At 33.3% G+C, this 15,822-nt stretch overlaps 1 protein-coding gene across 2 annotated transcripts in view; it reads right to left on the bottom strand.

Annotated features, from left to right (window-relative positions):
* Positions 1-15,822, bottom strand: part of LOC111046273 (SWI/SNF chromatin-remodeling complex subunit SNF5) — a 62,215-nt gene that overhangs the window by 9,446 nt on the left and 36,947 nt on the right. For both annotated transcript variants that reach the window (XM_022331784.2, XM_022331783.2), the window contains exons 3-4: positions 6,861-7,049; positions 3,900-4,090 (exon numbers count right to left, since the gene is read on the bottom strand). In XM_022331784.2, the coding sequence (XP_022187476.2) occupies positions 3,900-4,090; positions 6,861-7,049 (380 nt within the window). The remainder of the gene's footprint in view (positions 1-3,899; positions 4,091-6,860; positions 7,050-15,822) is intronic.

Genomic DNA, 15,822 nt, shown 5'->3' with positions numbered 1-15,822 from the left:
GATTTTAAATATTAGCGAACTGAGAAATTTGTTTTTTTTTTTAAATTTATTATGATTAGTTTAACATACCTCCATTACATTATCAGATTAAATGGGCGATAGGTCTGTACAAGCTCTCATGATTTATGATAAAAGCTGTGCTTTTAGAATATTAAGTATGTTTTTGTTTGGTCCTGCAAAATTATTTCTTTAATATGTGAATATTTCCTATTTTAGTGATTACAATATGAAATATTCCTTCTATGTTTGGTTTTGAAGCATCTAAATTTAAAATCTACGTTGGTGAAATAATTAAGCACTGAACATTTTGTGAACTACAATACAACCCATGTAACTACAAGACTATGTGTAAACTTATCCAAATTTGGGAGAGAAGTAGCACAAGGTTACCTTATTTTTTTCTTCCTATCATTTTGATGATGTAACTATTGTATCAATCAAAAAAGAATTCACATTCATAAACTTTTTTATTGATACCTTCCCTTGAAGCCGTCTTTAATTATTTATTATATTTAGTATTTAATAAAAGCACAATACAAAATGAAAGTTTAAAATACAATACAATAGAATTTGAAGTTTTTATAGTACCGATTGAAGCTGTAATTCATAAATTTGTTTCTTAACTGTAAGTAATGATTTGATTTGATTAAATTTTCTCCCTGGAGACTCTTTAAAGAGTATAGGAAATTGTCAAGGACTATTTGTCAAAAAAATAAAGGAATACATATAAACATTATATTATATACATCACATTCCACAATGTACATTGCAATTTAATCCTCCTAAAAGCCTCATTCTCCATCCATAAATTCTTGAATACTGTAGTAAACCCCGTTTGCTAAATATTTTCTCAATAGCTTTTTGAAAATATCCTTATTCTCATTTTCTCTCAATGGAGTCTCCAACTTCAAATACGTCACAATTATGATACCTGAATAAATATTTTATTATTTTGATTGTATGTATTATAGTATTAGAATTAGTATTAGTACTGACAAGTTACCTGTCAAATGGGATTCATGAGATTCATGATTTATCTTAATTTTTCAACACCTCTGTCATCGCGCCAGATCTTTTCAATAAGCTAGAGAGGATTGTCACGAAGTGCAAATGGGACTCTCAAAAGTCGGTCACGGAGTGAATAAACCATCAAGCACACTCCATCTCCATCACTCTGAATGACTCGGTTCCCGTGCAACTCAATAGATATCCGCTCGCGCTTTTTGCCCGTGGAAAGAACAAAGAAGTTTCTACTTTTGCAACAGTATTTCCGTTCGATGGACACAGTCGAATCTTCCTGCTCTAAAATCAGCAGCTAGAGTGCGATAGAAGTGAGAAAACTCTTGAGACAATAAGCTACTTTATTCTGCACTTCTAATTTGAAATAAATCCAACAGTTATTTCATAAAAATATGATTGAATTTTGAACAATTCTTCATAAATAATATTGTTGAATTTTCCTTGTAAAATTGCATAATCTATACTATAATAAAGTAAATAACTGGCTTATACACATATGGGATAGGAGAATTATGTTTGACGCATCATCACGTCTAAACTACTGGACTGATTAACTTGAAATTTTGTATATAGATTCTTAATTAATCGAGGTCAAGTTCTCAGTTTGTCAAGTTTTAAAATAGACCCTTGCGGAGCACGGGTTACCTGCTACTTGAAAATATTTTTCAAAAAGTGTGTTATTTAGATAGTAATATAATACTGTAGCTTTTACACAGTAGCCACAAGGCATATGACTCGTAGAGAGTGTTATAGGCCTATTTTCCATTCTTCAAGAGATCATTACGTCAAGTTTTCAGTTTGTCATGTTTTAAAATAGACCCTTGTGGAGCACGGGTTTCCTGCAAGTCTAAGATAGAGGAAAAATATGTTGGGCAGTGTTAAATTAGAGAAGGAAAAATGAAAGCTAGATCCAAACTCTTATTATTACATTTCAAAATAATACTTGTTGAGAGCTTATTGAGCTTACCAACTGTCCACTTAACCGATTTTCACGAATCATGATCGTCAGCCAATAGTAGTTTTATACAAGTATTATACAAGTATCATGCAAGTATCACACAAGTATCATACATAGTAGTATAAGTAGTTTTTTTAGAAATTGATCCGATCCAAAATTCAGTAACTGATAATCGAGAGTGGAGTATCTGTTCTTTTCTGACTATGAGGAGAATAGTGGAACCATCAGATGCTGAACATTCATTCTATCAGGGTATAAATGATTTACTATAACTCCGATTGTATCAATCGCTAGCTTTCCTGGCCTGAAGCATGACAGGGCATCTCTACGCTTCGTATTTCAGCCTTCGCCTTCTTACTTTGCATCGCGTGACCAATAGGTGAAACGACTCATCTTGAAGATGATATAATAAGATATGTAATAAATTCTTTTGTGTGTTACGGTCAAGAATCTACTAACTTCATAATGTTTTAAAACTTTCTAAAAATTCAATTCCGAAAAGTCCAATCGCTGTATCAACAGCTGTAGACTATTACTGTATAGTATTGTAGTCTATAATAATTATTATTATTATATCTACTATAGCCGCTACGCGCCTAGAGTCGTCGCATAGGAATTGGACCTTTTAGCCAGTTACTCACACATCGATTTTTGGAGGTACAATTTTTTGCCGTCCTTATAAATTCTATTAGATCAAACAATTGGTGTTTGTCAAGCTCCGTTCAATCTAGTTTAAACAAGCACGCGATCATCCTGCGATCATATTGCGAACCTCTCGCGTAACATCTTGTGTAACGTTAATGATTGGAGCGTGTTGGTGGCGCGTATATCTGTACGCACCTTAATGGAGTTTATAAGAACGGCAAAAAATCGTACGACCAAAAATCGATGTTTGTGTAGCTAGCACACATGTGTTTAGGCTCTCGGACCTTTTATATGGAAAATTGGAATCAATACCCGAAGAAGCTATTCATACACAAGACACAAGACATTTATATGAATTCATTACTTGCCTTGTCTAGGGTTTAAGTAGTTTTTCCTGTATTACAGGACTTTTAAATGTTCATGTAATAGAGTACTTGGGTTCATGATATAATTACTGTATTCAATATTCTAATAATAAACAGAGCTTTATCCAATAGAGAAACCTAATAGAACAATATCTTCAATGCTGTTTTCCATCACGAACTTCTTACAGTATTATTAAATCACTTTTTGCTATTAGAAAAAACAACTGACAGTCAAATTTTTCACAATAGATGAATTAATCATTCACTGTGAGTGATAATTATTGTGATAACTAATGATATTGTCCTTTTTGCTATTAGAAACAGCAACTAGCAGTCAAATTTTTTACATTAAATAGATTCATTTAAACAATTAAAAAAAAACAACTAGCAGTCGAATTTTTTACAATAAATTAATAGATTCATTTATTGTAAAAAATTGACTGCTAGTTGTTTTCTCTAATAGCAAAAAGAACAATAGGCTATCATTAGTTCTTCGGTATATTAGAGAGACGTTAGAAGAAGAAGGATCTTCAAGAAATAGGCTTGGAAGTTGAGGGTGCCATTGATAAAATGAAAATAAACCACTTACTTGAAACGCACATATTCGATTGTCATAAATGCACAGGGAGATTGTATGCAGAAAAACGACAACGATTTGAGAGAATGAAGAAATATTGGGCTGATCGAAAAGCCATACAGCTTCAGAACTAAGTAAGATTTAAGTTGATTGACTTAAAGAGGCCAATGTGGTCAAAAATGAAAAAGAAAAGTCATAGCTGAAGGTCTAAAGGTATTAGATGTAGGAATAATATGATGTAGGAGACAATGGAATAAGTAAACGAGCGCTATGAAGCCTTTCAAAGTGTATTATTAGTAATTTAATATTAGTATTTCTTGTTAAGTATACTAACCTTTGATCATGGCCACTCTCACAGAAGATAGCCATACGTTCTCCGGTGATGTGCTCGTAACGTGGGTCGGTGGTAACGTTAACTCCGAATGGTAATCTAACAGTCTTTGGTTGGTGGTCCATCACCTCCTCGGCGCGCCTCTTCTCCACCACACAGTTCATTCGGGATCTCTGGTTCTTCTCCATCAGCGACTGCAAACATTATATTATCACAAATCTTCCAGTGCTCAACAAACATTAATATATCTTAGTATCAGGAATCGTTTGAATTTCAACTGTTTACGTTTGTGATATTGAAATATCTTGGGAGTCTGATCTCTCAAGTTGTCAAACTATCATGCAATAAAGAGACTGCCAAGCATATCACACTGGATTGCGACAAGCAACCAGATGATGAATGGAATGTTAGCATAGGGAGAAACTCCTGGTTCTTGCAAAGGTCACAGGTATTGATTTACCTAACTAACATACTACTTGGGAACACAATAAGCTTCGGTTCGTTCTTTGAATCTTTGGATCCTTGAATCCGTCCCTTCGAAATAATAATAATCATGCAATAAACTGAAAAACTTCATAAAATGTATAAATTCAGGGCTACTTTTTTGTATCTATAAAATAGAATTATAGTCCCTTTGAAATTAATAAAATAATAGAATAAGAATACAAATTATAACTACTAGTTTCGGTGATCACACCATCGTCAGGTTTGAAAATAAATTTCAAATAATTATAATAGTGATAATTTGTATTCTTATTATATTAATTTCAAAGGGTACTATAATTCTATTTCATAGATAAGAGACTTCAATAAATATCTGCAATACTAAGTACACTAAAATTGTTATCAAGGAAAATCAATGTACGAGTGATGTGAAGCAATTTTCACTTATCAATCTCTATTGATTGAATAAAGAGAAATGATGTATGAAATCCTACATATTATTTGAATTTGAATATTGAGGGATCGATTTTTTGACTTAAAAGTATTCAATAAGACTTTGAAATGACAAAACAAGCAGAAAGAAGCGAGACAGGACAAGAAACCGGGATAAAAAGGAAGGATATCAGAAATAATATTTATATTAAGGGATCGATTTTTTGACTCACATTTGAAGCAGCTAATTGATCAATTGTTTAGATTGTTACATCAGTTTTTGTATCAACTACAATGCATTTTATTTATTTATATATTTATTCATATATCTATTTATTTATACATTGACAATCATTCTCAACCATGAATGATTGGGAAAGGAACAACAGACTTAAAGCCCAAAACTGTTCCTTTCCCAAATTTAGATAGAAATTGTCCAAAAATAGGTTATGTTTACACTTCATGATTTTGTCCAATTTTGAGTCCAAAATATATATAAACTAGGAATTTAGAATTTGGAAAAGCTGAAAACCAAATTAAATAAGAATACTCACTGTATAAGTGTATAATACTGTATTAATAATTGGAAATTTAATAAAAATTTCAAATTTTACTCCCAAGAAAGATGCAATAGTTTCAAGGTTGAGTGGTAGAGGGCTTTAAAGTCCTAACTCCGCCTAATAAGTAATATTTTCAAGGTGATGATTTCTTGATCCATTCCGAGCTGCTTTGTATAAACACACTTTTTTCTATGTATTTTAACACGACATGCAGTCAATTATTGAGTAAATATTAAAAACTTTTACTTACTGACTGGAGTACTTTCGATTGCCTGGCAACATTTTCAACAGTAATATTTTCATTTCATTAGTCGAAGGGATGAGTGAGGACATCACCGTCTCAGTGTTGTTTCACAGTCTTTAAAGTGAGAACTGCTAAACAAGAACTAGTTGCTATCCTTGTCTATCATTCGACGAAGCAGATAGCGCTATCCTCTCCTACCTCCGCAACGTTACAAGATCGTTTCCAATAATGTTGAAATACAATTAATTACAGTAACAAAATATTCAATCTCAATTATGAAAATTCATCATTTGATTATTGAAAAATATATTTTCTCGACGAGAAAATATAATTGATTATTTTAAATAATATTAAAATTATTTATTTATTTAATAGGTTGGTAAAAGCAATAGAAGAATCATTTATTATTACTTTTTATTTTATGAAAACTTAATATTACATCAGATATACCGGTAATCAGCAGTCTTCTATAGAAGGCTATTGCAAAGCAGAGAATTATTCCTTTATTATTTTATTATATTTTTACTATACTTTAAATTTTATTATTATTCCTTTTATTTTATGAAAACTTAATATTACATCAGATATACCGGTATCAGCAGTCTTCTATAGAAGGCTGTTGCAAAGCAGAGAATAATTTATTATTCCTTTTATTTTATGAAAACTTAATATTACACCAGATATACCGGTAATCAGCAGTCTTCTATAGAGGGTTGTTGCAAAGCAGAGAATTGGCAACGCTTTTTTCCCATATTTCTCCACTACCAGTATAGCGTGGACCTCAATATAGTCAAAGCTAGGAGATTCAAATTCAAATTCATTTTATTGCATGAAATAAATACAAGTGAGGTCCACGTTATAATGGCAGTGGATAAAGATAGAAGAGCAGCGTTGCCTGTTCTCTGCCTTAATTAATTATATATCCATATTGTCAAAAACATATTTGGCATCTTTATGCAGCTAAAAAAGGATAGTATCACCTATTTTGTGGAATGATAGACAAGGATACCAACATCAAAGTTAATCAAATACTGCCATTATAACGTGGACCGCACTATAGTTGAATATATTTCACAATAATTAGTTGAATTTTGAATGAATTAACATGTACACACTACTTATTATGTTGTAGTTAATCACACTTTATCATAATGCGTATTATTATATTAAAATGACTAGTCTCACAGTCTCTAGGCTTCTGTGTAGATAATGAAATGTGTAAAGCATTTTTTGTGAACTTTTTTGGATTCATTTTGGTGAATTGATGAAAGAATCTGTCCTTACCCCAGCGATTTCGTCGAAGTCCAGCTGGAGTGGCATCTTGAATTGGAAGCCAGATGAGTCACCATTTCCAGCTGCGTTGGGGGCGGGTGGAGGGGGTGGCAGTAGCGTTTCATGCTTGTTGTCTGAGCTCTCGTCTGATTGCAGAGGATCGACCAGATTTTGATACGATGACTGCTCGTCATCCTCGCTCTGGAAAATAGAAAAAAACAATACCCAGATTGTTAAAATATTCATAAAACGTTTTCTTACAGTAGCCTACTGTACTAACTCTGCCAGAGCTAGACAGAAGGGCTGAACCACGGCAAACATCAAATTATAACAAGTATTATACTGTATTATACTCAGAATGAAAGAAGAAGGAGTGAAAATTGTAGATATATTCATGAAACCTTTCCATATACTGCACTAACAATGCCAAAACCACGACACACATCAAATTACAGCGACTATTCTATTACATTCAGAATAAAAGAAGAAAGAGTAAAAATTGTGAAAATATCCATTAAACGTTTTCATACAGTAGTGCACTGCACTATCTTTGCCAGAACCACGGCAAACATCAAATTACAGCGAGTATTCTATTAGACTCAGAAGAAAAGAATGAAGAGTGAAAATTAATAACAAAAACTGCACTAACAATGCCAAAACCACGACACACATCAAATTACAGCGACTATTCTATTACATTCAGAATAAAAGAAGAAAGAGTAAAAATTGTGAAAATATCCATTAAACGTTTTCATACAGTAGTGCACTGCACTATCTTTGCCAGAACCACGGCAAACATCAAATTACAGCGAGTATTCTAGACTTAGAAGAAAAGAATGAAGAGTGAAAATTAATAACAAAAATGGATAGTATCCTTATTTAATTTTATCTCGGACACGACTAGATTACTAAGCGGAAACTAGGCCTGGCTAAAATAAAATAAAGGTTCTAGTAATTGATCATAATGGAGGAGTTTGATGGAAAATGGGCACTACCAACTTCAGGCCCTTTTTCCGTCACAGTGCTTAATGGATTCGCCGTCATTTTCTCTATATGTCTACAACTTATCATACCTCTATATTTTTTCTGAACGATGTGTCGACGATTTTAAGAAGGAAGTGTCAAGCTTTTGAGGGTGAATAAGCTTTGAGCCTGAACATCTTTGACAGCGTTTTTCTCAAAACATGGTTTTTGCACATATGCCCTTCTTCCATTAAACTCCTCTTGAACTTTCTGATTAAACTCCTCTTGGATAGAAATGTATAATTTTTCCGGAGGAAATCAACTGAAGATATTACAATGGGATGAATTGAAGAACACAATAAAGCAAGTTGAAAATGGTCAATACCATAACAATAGGATAGAGAGGTTCTTCATAGATTTATTCTTGTTGGAAGAAGTAAAGGTGTTGTAGCTTAGTTAAAAATAATAGAGGTTGGTACTAAAAATAATTAAAGTAAAATTAAAAATAGAAATAAATAAAAATTGAAAATAATTAGAGTTTTAATACTATAACAATAGCATAGAGAGAATCTTCATAGATTATTGAATGAAGAAGTGAAGGTGTTGTAACGTAGACTATGTAGCAGTTGGATAAAGGAACGATTTAATATTTATTCGACCACTGGTTTCTGGTTATTAATTTTTATTAGGCCTGAGGCAACCAAATGCAATATCAGTATCTCCTCTCTTTATCTTCCCTCATTACGTCTGCGTTTTCTTTCTCTTACTCTCTCGTTTGTTTCTATTTCTCTTACCAATTCATGTAGAAAGAGAGCGTGTCATTCACCTGTATAACGAAACCAGCTACTAACTTGCACTGTTTTGCAGTTATACACCGTATAATGAAGTGTATATTGAATTGGCCTGGCCAGTGTATTGCGTAAAATGCTAGCAACTCCATCTAGATCCAGTCCGGTGTTAGGCTTAGCCTCAATCCACGAACACAACCAATGGTTTTCTTTGCGTAATGTATTTTATTGCCCATAGGTCAATGCCCTTAATGTATGAATAATCAACTGGTTTTTTATTGATATAATTTTTTTAGTATTTTGAGAGTAGTATGGAATAACTGAAGTTTAAGCGTCCAAGTTTAAACTAGTGTTAGTTCGATATTGATGGTCCAAGCTTACACTCGTATAATTTACTCACACTGGAGAATGTTTAGCAGTGATTTTCATTGTAACGCCATACTTGAATACTGTTCGTTGAGAAGTAAAAATACTCTTATAGTCCTATACTATTAAACGAGCAATTTCTGTTTATATGTTTATATGTTTGTATTTCACCGGATCTCGAAAACGGCTCTAACGATTCTCACGTAATTCAGAACATAGTTGGTTTATAATATAAAAATTCGTTTGCACTAGGTCTTATCCTTGGGAAAACTCGCTGAACGACATTAAAATGATAATTATTATTCATCCTTGGAAAAACAGCTGATAATAATTATTTCGTCGTCTGTTGATGATGGAAGTGAGTGAGCGAGTTCATGTGTATGGGATTGTTTCAAAAATTATGACTCAGCTGTTGAACTTTTGTAATCATTTAATCAGGTACTTAGTGCCGATTGCAAAAAAGCCGGGTTATTTTTAATCCTGATTAATTCCAGTAGAACCATCATTTTTGAAATGATTCACGTGAAATTAATCAGGATTAAAATTTAACAGGCTTTTGTGCAACCGGGCCTTTGTGAGGGGAATTTTTACATTCCTCTGGAATTCTCTGGAGCTTAGTCAGAAATCGACACCTCGCATGACAAACAAGATTGCGCTACTATTTGTGTTTGTACAGGTGAAAACAGACAGGCAACATTGTCCGTGGAAGCGTGAAGCTTGTGGCAGGTCCGCACGGCTGAATTCAAATGACCACGTAGCAGCAGATTTCAAATCGTAAAGATGATAATAACTGGAGATTGTCGGCCGTATCTGGAACGTTCCCGTGACGTGCTGAAATTGCCGACTGATTCAGAAAGTAAGAGGCTTTCGAAGATGAGTTAATTTCCACTTGGCAGATCACTTTCTGAATGTACTTGCTATGCTGATGCTGGTTGGTACAGTTACAAAATAAGGAAATACTGTTTAATTCATTGACGTTTGTATGGGAGATGTTGACTATCTTACTTCGTGCTCTGGGGAATTTTTACATTTCTTGGAAAAACAGATGATAATTTTGTTGTCTGTCGAAACAGAAGATGCGTGTGTGGGAGAGAATTTAAATCGACTTGATCAAAATAATCTGATGTATTTACATGACGTGATAATCATTCAAAACTAGAGTACATATATAATAATTTTCAAAGTTATTCATTATTTGACAATTTTAAGTGATTAGTGAAAGTTATTTTGTTATTGAATTTGGTTTGTAAATTGTCTAAATTAGAACTTTTTTGTTTTCAAATGTTTGGACTGAAAATTGAACCTGAATTCAAGTGTATGGAACATAACCTACTTTCTGGAGTATTTATTGTGTATAAATCAAAATTCGGGGAAGAAACAGTTTTGGGCTGTGCCTGTTAGTCCTTCCCCAATCATTTTAAAGAATTATTGTGTTCTGTTAACAATAGTTTATAAATAAATAACAAGGGAAGCTCGGTTCCCCATATTATTAATTATAACCACAAAATTCATTATCACCAGCCTGTATCAAAATTACCTTGCATCAAAAGTACATTCTTTATGTTTTTATTGATTCATTCATTCATTCATTTATTTCATTGGCAATTACAGATCATAATTAAAATATGATTGGGAGAAGCCAACAGGCATTGCCCAAAACTGTCTTCTCCCAAATTTTTACAAATAAAAGTTTCAAAAAAGAATAAGGTTAAGATTTCACTTTCACTTCAAAAAGTCCGATTTCCACTTCAAAACTAATGACTAAACTGAAAATTTTGAATTTTGATATTTGAAAACTGATTAAAAACAAACATATTTCACTCAAATCTCTATAAATTGGAAATTTTTGAGTTATTTTGCAAAATTTTGAGCCAGAAAAGAAACACAACTTCACTATTTACGATAAATATTTAAACTATTTTGATATGACGAAACTCAATATCCATTGTGAAATATGCAGAAATTCCGAATTCAGCAGCATAATTTTTTTTAACTTATTTAAAAAGATAATAATAAGCACATGGTCAGCTAGGATAAGAGTGTTTTAAGAGTTATATTATTTCCTTCTAGTAGTTTGTATTATGTGTGAATATTGATAGAAATCATTATTGAATAGTAAGATAACAACTCATATCCAGTATTTCTTGTGAATATCAATAGAAATCATTATTGAATAATAAGATAACAACTCGCAACCAGTATTTCTTGTGAATATTGAAAGAAATCATTTTCGAATGCGACTAATATGACTACGACTAACGATATATCGCATTCACTATTGAGTACATGGTCGTCTTGAACAAGAAAATTACAGATTACATCCAGTTTTATTTATGGTGAAAAATAAATTTCATTAAGTTGGTAAATTTAGTGACAGAGTTGAAGTGCAATAATCGTAACTTGTAACATGTTATCCTCGTTATGTACAAACACATAAAGGGCCATTGAACTATCATACATATTCTAGAGAGGATACGGGAAAAGTACATCGACTGATGTAGCAACCAGGCCAAGGTACACAGGGTTATGCAACGGTAACAGCAACAATGCACTGCAATTCCTGCCTTTATTCGGCTCCTCTGCTGATTCAACGATAATATTCGTTTAGCATTGAAGATTCACATGTGATGACTGATAACACAGCATTGAAGTTTGATCAATTGTGTGATTAGAAACACTTCTGAGTTTCTAATGAGAAAATTGGAGAGTTACAATGTCTCAACAGTTTAAGGAGAGTTTTAATGAACATCTAGGTGAATGATATGAACTGATGATTGAAGTGGTTTCTGGAAGATTAATTAAAGAGATGCAATTTCTCTCAAACTTACTGGTCATAAAATGAATAAAACATTTATTATCAGTAAATTGATTCCAATATATTGAGTCACCGCAGATTATAGTGTTGATAATATAGTGAGGTCCACGTTACAATGACAGTGGAGAAAAATAGGTGAACATCGTTGCCGATTCTCTGCCTTGCCACTACCTTCTATGAAGGATAACTGATATGAATATGTATCAATTTTCTCATTCTCAACCCCATACTTGTTACACTCATTACACATCATTGAAATTCATCCTCAACCCCAGGCTAATGAATAGACTTCTTCATCTTCTTCTTTCAAACAGGGATTAGGTTATTGCCTGTTCCGACTCACATTCAGCTTGTAATAAGGATAAAAAAATGAAAATGTATGAATTAATAACATTAATATAATCTAATCTTACATCATAAATATAATAAAAAGCATCACTATAATTTACTGTTTTTATTTTATAATAAATAATGATCATTGCCATCTTTTTCGTGGCCTGCCACGAATTGAATAGACTTTCAATTTATATTATCCTTGTCTTTACAGACATGTTTAATATGATGAGGTAATGTTTCATGTTCATCTATACATGCTGTTCTACAATTCAAGCTATTCCCAATACAATTCTCAAAGTAAAGAGTCATACTATTATCAATTCTGCATTGAGTTTCAACTTCATATCATACGTGACAGATACTGTAGCCCTTATCTCATCAATTTAATTAATTTATTTCTCCACTTGAAAGCTTTTATAACACTAGGTTTGGCTTGGAAGTGAATTATTACCTACTAGGCAATTCAACAACATCAGTTATAACAGTAATTCCGCGGTTTAGGCCAATACTAGCGTCTTTATTACAGTAGTTTATTCCCCTAATTATAAAAACCTCTTCCTAGTTCTTAGCACCAGTCTACTATCTCAGCAGGAATATTGAAAAATACCACAAGCCAGTAAATTTTCTTCTTGTGCACTAGGTTTTCCTAGAGAAATTCTATTTGTACAGAACAATCTCTCACGACTGGCGAGCGAGATCGTGGGAAGGAGAGAGATCGATTGATAGCGTGACGTTTTGCCAGTGCTGTGAAAACATTGACGTTGAGTTGGCTCGTTGTGGCGTCTGCGAACGTAGACTACAAACCGCAAGAGCAACAGAGACTCACTTCAGTTCTTCAATTGCCAACCGAGTACCAACAACACAGGAGAAAGTACTGCAACCAGAAATACAGCGTACCTGATTTCTCTGGACCAAACCCCTTCTCCTCTCCCGCCGACACCCACAAGACACTCGCATTTAAATGACCCGCTTTTCAACTGCGCCATGCATCATCCATCATCATATATGTGCCCTCCTCATTATGTTTTACGAGAGACTTTTATTGCCGTGCAAAATGCTAATGAAGGCCTCGTTGGAGGCAAGCTCTCCAGATCAACAGTTTTTAGAAAACCTGTCAGTTTTGTTCGATTTGTGTCTGTATAATATTAATGTCAATACATGTTAGATTTGCATCTGTTCATTGATTTTGATACATGATAATGGATACATTAGTCTAGTTAGTTTTTGTACATTCTTGAAATCCAATTCCATGCAGCTTTCTAATGAATTCAGTTGCAAATATTCTTCCTATTTATCTCTTTGGTCATTGATTTTTCCACATTATCCCATCTTATACGTCATAATAATGATTTACAAGGAAACAATATGACGTGACTCGATGAAGCTTGTGTATTTGTAAATTGGATTGGTCAATGGAGTTCCATTACTTCGAGTAGGAATGAAGAGTGGGATACTCTTGATAAGGTTCATGTGATAATTCTTTGCAGCTGTCTACCCTGTTCAGCGGTAAATATTTGTGCTATTCATTAACAGGTTATTCAATCTCTATAATTATTGATTTCTTCACATTGTTCCATTTGACTCATCCTAATTATATTGGTCAATTATTATTGCTTTGCAAGAAGACAAGAGTGATTGACTCGAACATCACCTAGGCTTAAAATACTTCTAGAAAGTCGCCTTTGTAAAATAATAAATAATAAAGGGATGGAACTTGGTCATTGAATATTGGAATAGTCCAAACAGCCTCATTATTTCCATGGATCAAGGACTAAAAATAAATGAAGGAGGGTTGCAAGTTCGTAGTGACGGTCTTGTGCCCAGAAGTGGTGCATTAAAGCTTTATTGAAAAGCGGATACCGCATTGATATTAATTTTCGGCTTGAATTTGCAACTTAAGTTCTTGTGAATGCTTATTTGAAATTCAAATTCTAGTTGAATATTTTTCTTGGCAATTAAAATGATTTGATTCATGCAACTAGATGAGAACATGAACCCCCTCTCTGCGAGTACTATCCCATTATATTAAGCGATCAATTTCTGTATTTATATATCTGGTTATTTTTATATCTGGTTATTCATGTTTAACGGATCTCGAAAACGGCTCTAACGATTTTCACGAAATTTGGAACAAAGTAGGTTTATGATATAAAGATTCGATTGCACTAGGTCTTATACTTGGGAAAACTCGCTGAACGACATTAAAAGGATAATCCATCCTTGGCTGAAACAGCTGTAGATAGTAGAAAAGTGAGTGGGCGAGTGAGTTTGTGAAAAATCAAAATATCGCATCCCCGAAATTCATAAGATGACGTATAGCCAGCTGTGAAACACGATCATTTTAGGGAATTGTGTCCTGTTTATCAATAAATAAAAATAACGAGCGAAGCTCGGTTCCCCGATATTGCCAATATGAAGTGGTTACTGTGTGAGCTACAGTCTTATATTACTATTTAAATAACAAACCTTTTGAAAAATATTTTAAACCAGCAGGTAACCCGTGCTCCGCCAGGGTCTATCTGAAACTTGACAAACTGAAAACTTGACCTCGGTTAATTGAGAATCTATATGCAAAATTTCAAGTTCCAGTAGTTCAGACGTGATGATGCGTCAAACATAATTTTCCTATACCGTACGTGTATAAGCCAGTTCTTTACTTTATTTTAGTATACAGTAGATGAGAGAAAATGATTGAATGGGCAGTCACTCGCTTTGGAGTGATCACTCTATATCCACAAAGTTTCCCTAGAACTCCACAATAAGGTCACGAAGAATTTGTCACACCTACACTACAGTACAGAAAGTATAGACAATTAAATCAAAGAATAAGATTCCAGAATAACTTTATTACTGTGTGCTGATTGTTATCTAAATCTGAATATCTCACACCAGTGGTGTTGGGCCAGAAAGTGAGTACTTCGCATATTTAAACAAGACACCTCCAAATTGTTTAATTGTCCCACTTTCCATCAATCCACACAGTTTCTGTTCAGAATGCGTTAAAAATACTCGCTCATGAATATTCCAGGTTTATGGAGCATATCGTTCCCCAAATAAAAAGACAACAATAATGTTTTCTTTGCCCATTGTTCAACTGGTTGAAACTCTCACCATCGGATATTCTTTTCCACTTCTAGAAAACAATAAATGAGAATTATGTTTCTTGTAATTATTTCAATGTGGAGTATTGTTGGAAGACCTTTTGTGAAGAGTTTGATCAGAATCCTTTTGGATTTTGAATCGCAGGCAAACGAGATTGAAGAAATTAATAATTATCTCATGATATTACGTAAGAGAGTCTGTGTATCTCCATCGATTTCTTTGACACTTCATAAGCTCTAGAATAAGAAGTACTTATCTTCTCATTATTTCAATGAGGAGGATTGTTGGGAGATCTGCTTGAAGAGTTCGATCAGAATCCTTTTGGATTTTGAATCGCAGACAAACGAGATTGATGAAATTAATAATTATCTCATGATATTACGTAATAGAGAGTTTGTGTACCTTCGTCGAATTCTTTGACACTTCATAAACTCTAGATTGAAAAGTATTTATCTTGTCATTATTTCAATGAGGATGATTGTTGGAAGACCTGCTTGAAGAGTTTGATTAGAATCCTTTTGAACTTTGAATTGTTCATTCTAGTCATACGAAATTATAGAGATGGATAATTATCTCATGATATTACGAAATAGAGAGTCTGTGT

Source organism: Nilaparvata lugens, chromosome 5 (assembly GCF_014356525.2).
Source record: "Nilaparvata lugens isolate BPH chromosome 5, ASM1435652v1, whole genome shotgun sequence".
Taxonomy (NCBI): Eukaryota; Metazoa; Arthropoda; class Insecta; order Hemiptera; family Delphacidae; genus Nilaparvata; species Nilaparvata lugens.
This window is presented reverse-complemented; position numbering and strand designations above follow the sequence as displayed.